We start from the raw sequence: 6360 nt of genomic DNA, 5'->3' as shown, positions 1-6360 counted from the left end.
TTTAATTTACCTTATATAACCACTCACAAATCACAAACCATTTACACAATTAATGCAATTAAATCATACAGTTTGAGGGATGACAGGGGCTCCATAAAAGGACAACACTGGAACTGTCCTGAAAGATGACCTTGAGTGAATTTTCAGGGCAGATGATTTCTGACAGGGAGCTGTTTTTCTCTGCCCTGGTCATTTCTGGTCTGAATTAGTCACTTTCTTTTGTTGTAAAACAAAAATTCTACATTAGGTAACTAAATCCAGTCTGGCCCTTACAAACCCGGCGGCCTTGACCGAATCAGGCCGACAGCCAAAGCAATGCTCACAGACACGGCTGTTGTTTTGTATAATGTGACATTTCCTGATTGAAGGGTAAGTGGGCGGCTGACACATAACATTAACTTTTGTTCAACATCAAGATTTTAGGTAAAAGTCATTTGAATGTGTAAGAGAAGATATATAATTTACATGATCTGTAATCTGGTTGTTCACAGGTGCCATTTGTGCTGTCTATGACTTATTAGTGATGCAATCAACAGGACACTGAATACTCGCATTATTTGATTATTGGTAGTTTAGTGTGAAAGGCAGAATTAAAAAAAGAAGAAAAAAAAAGCGTAATGTTAAGAGATTTATGGCGACACCAGAAATGGAAAATGGTAAACTTGTTATACATTTTGGCCGTTCATTTACACAACAACGGCATTTTGGGGCCCTGAAAATGCAATCTTTTGAAAACGGGTTTAAAAGTGCACGTTTTTGAAAACGGTACCGGTATCGTCTCTGTGTAAACTACAGAAACACAAATTTGTAAAAACGGTGACGTCATGTGCATGCATAATACTTGTTCAGTCAATAGAGCCTTTTACAAGCCCACGTGATCAAATAGTTGCGCGCGCATTTTGGCAACGGAAGTGGTGTTGTTTCCCACTGGCTCTAATGTGTTAGCAACTCCAAAAGTTTATCAAAACGGTTTCCCAGCATCAAAATGTCTGGTTGTTGCGTTTACGGTTGCACTAATCAATATTCCACCAAGGGGCTTAAGTTTTATAGGATTCCGACAGGATCACGGCCGTTTCAGAAGAACCGGCAGCGCCTGTGGCTGCTGGCGATTAAACGTGTTGATTGGAGCGAGGACATAATAAATTGGAGGGGTGCATAATAAAGCACCCACTTGACACTCTGCTGATTCTCGCCATACTTCCGTTGCCAATATGCGCGCGTATACGTTGCTACGTCATCATTGTGTACAAACAGTAAAAGGGTCTATAGACACCTGGTTTGTCTTTACAAAGTGACATCGCCAACTACTGGCCTGGCATGAATAATACAACATCTTTAATCGTTTTTGCGGATCTGTGTGAACGGGGATCGTTTTGACAACATTGTCGCCTGTAAAAAAACAAATAATTTATGTTATTAGTACATTGTTGTCGTGTAAACGTACCCTTATTTTAAATGTTTGGTTTTCATTGGCTTACCAGACAATTTTGCATTAGCAAATTAAAAAGCCATGCTTTTAGTGTCTATATGTATATATTTTTTCTAAAATGCTTTTCTAAAAAATGTTTGACCACATGGTTCAAACTTTCTTATATGACACTGAAAAGCCCATTTTCGATGATTGATAATAATAACAAAATAATTTTGTCCTTAATTTTCTGGCATGTTTACTTCAAACTTTTTTCAGTTTACCTAAATATTCCTGTGCTGTAACAAATAAATGACCCAATACTCTCAATCAATACAGCATGATCTAAAAGCTGCATGCATAAAATTATAAAACGATTTAAACAAAATATTTTTAATAGTTTTACATGGCATATAACATGTTACTCGGCATCCCAACCACCCAGTTTACTCTTATTAAACTACATAGCATTTAAAGGAGATTAAAATGTAGTCAATCCATCACAATTAAAAAAGGTCAGGATTACATACTGGAAATTGTACAAAAACCCTGATCCATACCTTAAAAAAGCCGTGTCAATCTTGCCAAGCACCTCACATAAAACTGAGTTGGAGGCTCAATAAAACACAGCTATCCTTGAGTGGAGGAGAGCTATGCGCAATGTGTGAAAACAAACATCAGATCAATCCGGCTGTGGTATTCCCAAAGGAAAGGTGAATAGCTACGTGTAAAGTTTCACCTTCAAAAAAGGGCCCTTAAGTTTCAGTAATTGTGAGGAGCATTCTGGCATTGGCCCTCTCTCTCTCTCGAGTGTTTCCCATGAGAATGATTTCAGTCGGGGCAAAGAGTCACTCAGTTTGACCTCTATCCCCGAGAGCACAGCCTCACCACAAACTGAACCAAAATAAGAATTATGTAAAAATAAACAAGTGGGTAAGGGGCATAGTGCATTAAAAAGTCTCATGAAAAGTAACATCAATCTGCGGACTGAAAAAAGCTTGCAAAACATTTTTATGTAATCAAAAAATGAAGTTGTGCTTGTACAACCACTTAAAATGACAAATTGCCGTTTCTGCTTCAGAATCCCATCTTTAAATATTGAAAATGTTATTCTGAATGACGGCAGATCAACTTACTGTTAAAGATTTTGGCTTAACTGTGAACCTTTTTAAACGTGCATCACTCATCTTCAAAGCCGGATTGTGCAAAATTCAGATTTAAAGAACTGGATCCCTTTCTATCTATCTATCTATCTATCTATCTATCTATCTATCTATCTATCTATCTATCTATCTATCTATCTATCTATCTATCTATCTATCTATCTATCTATCTATCTATCCATCTATCTATCTGTCTGTCAGCAAAGTTTTTTTTTATTTTATTCTTTGAAATTCACTTCTTTTTAATTACTTCCTAACATTTCGATTTTAATTGCACATCTGCATCTCTTTTGCTGCCTTTATTTATTTTCCGGAATTGAATTCGAATTCCAGGTCCATTTTTGAATGGTGCACAACTAGACCTCAAAATAATACTTTAGAAAGAATTTAGTTGTTAATGAGCAAAATCTGACCTATAATTAATTTTAGAACAGGGAGAAAAAAACTGTCTCTATCCTTCAGGCCGTGGGGGTGAGAAAATGCTGCGGAGGAGACGAGAGACAGAACGTGTGTTAATAGACCTCCCTCAGCCTCCCCCCTCTCCTCTACACACTCCCTCGCTCCCAGATAAGAGGACAGAACTCTCTCACTCCGGTCATTTCACACACCGCTCTGGGATAGGAAGGAAAGTTCTCCTCTTTTGTTTACTTTTCTCTCGTGTTAAGAGCCTACAGATTGGGAGACTCATTTAGACGGGCTGTCACCGTTTCTCCTTGAATTCTTTCATTGCCTTCTTATCAATCTGTTAGAGTCTGTTGTAGTTACTCAAGGGTCAGTGCCTGTGCCCAGTTCCTCGGGGGAAACCTCGTGGAAACCAGGAACTTCTCCAGCATCAAAGGTCCTGCAGCAAAGAACAAAGTCCGACTGTGAAGAAAAGAAGAGAAAAGAGTCAAAAAGCCTCTTCATCTCCATCCAACCATGTTTTCCTTCATCAAAAGAGCGTGAACTACAGAGTTGGCGCTTTCTCTTGACCGCAGGTGGCCTTTCCTTTTGCTCTCGCTGCCATGAGGCTTGCCAGAGGTGGTTGGCATTTGGCTCTGCTGCTGGCGTCGATTGGCCTGGTGAGTTCCGGAAACGGGAACGGTCAGGGGAGACGCGGAGGAGGCGAGAGGAGGAGAAAGCTTCACCGCGTGCAGCAGGGCCAGTGCAGCTACACCTTTATCCTTCCAGAGATGGAGAGCTGTCAGGGTGGAGCGGACCAGACCAGCGTGGTTCAGCGGGACTCTCCACCGGCGGACGGCGAATGGTCCTCTCAGAAGCTGCAGCATCTGGAGACGGCCATGGAAAACAACACGCAGTGGCTACAGAAGGTGAGAATGACTTCATAATGAGACACAGGTGCCATTACGTCCTTTACTTCCTCAAACCTGGCAGTATTTCAGTAGAGGTGTAATTCTGCCTTCAAGTCATTTTGGGAATGGTTGTATTTACGAGTTGCACGCATTTTTTAAAGCCTCAGGTATGAAGCATGCTGATTACAAAATCATGGCAGAAGCAATCGGTATTCATCATGATTACGTTTAAATTGTTAATGTTGTTTGTGCAATTTAGTTCACAGTTTGGCATTCTGACGATATAGAATAGTGGAAAACTTTGCAAGAAGTTTTTGAAGCGACAGGCTTGTGCAACAAAACTACACTTCCCAATCCCATCATTCTCTGTGGCAGCACTAGAACACTAAAATTCAAGATAATACATAAATTACTCTCCTCTGCTGGACTAGTGCCAAAAAAAGCTTCCTGTCTTTTAGGAAAAGGCAAAAACAAATATGAAGTAGACCAATATTATAAATCTTTTCAGACCTTGAACATCATAATTATGATTTTTAAACTCATAAGGGAACTTGGAGAACTTAAAGGCTGCATAAAACTGCATTGATGCATTGCAATCTGACAAGGAAAATTCAATGCATCAGAATGCAATGATTGATTATAATTAACAATATACAATGAATTCTGCATTCATTTCTTATCCAAAAATACAATTACGGAGCCTATCATTTATTGTTTAAAATGAAAAGTTAATTGTCTAAATAAAATAGTTTGAAAAGTAAATTAAAAAAGGTAAAAGGCAATTATCCCCTTAGTTGAATGTGTGTTTTCAGCATAATGAAATAATGACCAAGGTGCAGATTTCATGATGCATTGCATCATTTAATAAATGATCATAATCAAAATGAATACCGGTCAGAGCAAACATTTACACCCCTTCTTCAGATGTAAAATCCCGAAGCTCATTTATATTTAGATGGGTGAACTGTTAGGGTGCAGATGCTGGCCAAATGGCCAGATGTAGATGTTGGCCGAGTTGGTTTGAGAAGCTGAGCGATGCAAATACATTTATCAAAATAGAATGGAAAGAAAGATCTGCTTGAATACTCAATATTGTGCCGTTTCCAAAAACACAACCTGTTGAAAGCGACTCAGTCATTGGATTCCAAGACCTCCATTGCTTTTGGAACTGCCATGTGTGATTTCCATTAACAGTACTCTATTTGTAAATTCAGCTAAGTGCATTGACTAAGCACCGTTTCAAACATCAAAGTGAGCTTGCAAGAACTTTCACATCTGAATAAATAGATGAAACACTCATTTCGCTAATAATAGAGAAGTGGCAATTAAACAGGAGCCAGATGACAAAATCAGAGAAGCATTTGATCTGCATAAGTGACTGCCGAATGATGTATTACTCCATTCAAATGTGAAGAATGCAAGTCTTGATTGGCACTTCAAGGGAACTTTGCTCAGTGACATTAATTGAGCTAATGAATAGATGAAGTGCTGCGATGTAGAGTGAAAGTTTGCCAAGTGTGTGCATGTTTTGCATCTGTGTCTATGTGTTCAGTCCACCACCCAAGTTGACAATCAATACGGCTCAAAGGAAGACAGCTTGCACCTCTACAGGAAAGAGACGCGACCCTTGACTCTGTTTAAGAAGAGGTCAGATTGCGATAAGAGTCATTTAATTATAAACACTGGCTGCTTTCAGTGCATTCAAGCCTTTATGGATTAAATTGGTGGTAAATAACAAGGAGCATGAAATGCTTAAAAGCAGGCCTATATAATCAACTCAATAAAGCTCTCTTTTAATTCTCTCAAGATGCGAGTATAAAAATTATAACCAAATTTGCCAATTATGCATTTACACAGAGTGAGGTCTAAAAGTCTTAAGCAGAAAAAAATTGATAATTATGAAAGCTGTGAAATTCATGTTAATTTTTCACTGTAATATGTAATGGAGAAAATAATTCTAGCAGAAATATGCAAAAGAAGAGTTTTGACCCCACTGTATATAACTTAAATTTGAATGTAGAAATGTGCACACATGTAAATATGAATACTTACAGTAAAACTCTTTGTTAATGATCTATTTAAACAGGCCCCTCAATGTGCTGACTTGAGTGTTAGGTATTCTGCAAGCTTGTTATATCCTTTGAGGGCCTGGTACATGTGTTGTATAATTGGGCAAAATGTTTATGGAGGAGGAGTGTTTAGTTTACAGGCAAATGACTGAAACTAAACGGATATGCTCTCTTAGATTGCTCTTGCTGCTCACCCCTTACCTGATAACTGCATTCACAAGCAATGGGAGACATGCCATGTAGCCTATTTGACTCCATTAACTAGAAGGAGAGGGGAGGGCTGGTATATAGACTATAGGAGTATATGGAAAGCATGAGGAGCCATTTGAAGTCTTTGCTTATTTTTTGTGTAATGGCCGTGGACCAAAGATCTCCCTGGAAAAGAGTTCTTCAAAGGCCAAGGGATTAGCGATAGTACGTCCCATTTA

At 38.8% G+C, this 6360-nt stretch overlaps 1 protein-coding gene across 1 annotated transcript in view; it reads left to right on the top strand.

Moving 5' to 3' along the window:
* The first annotated feature begins 3159 nt into the window (after positions 1-3159).
* Positions 3160-6360, top strand: part of angpt4 (angiopoietin 4) — a 37262-nt gene continuing 34061 nt past the window's right edge. Inside the window, exon 1 of the mRNA XM_079629505.1 lies at positions 3160-3881. Coding sequence (XP_079485631.1) covers positions 3576-3881 — 306 coding nt within the window. The 5' untranslated portion in view covers positions 3160-3575. The remainder of the gene's footprint in view (positions 3882-6360) is intronic.

The sequence above is a fragment of the Phoxinus phoxinus genome (genome assembly GCF_949152265.1).
Source record: "Phoxinus phoxinus genome assembly, chromosome: 11".
Lineage (NCBI taxonomy): Eukaryota > Metazoa > Chordata > Actinopteri > Cypriniformes > Leuciscidae > Phoxinus > Phoxinus phoxinus.
Note: the sequence above shows the minus strand (reverse complement) of the source record. Positions and strands in the feature narration are given on the sequence as shown.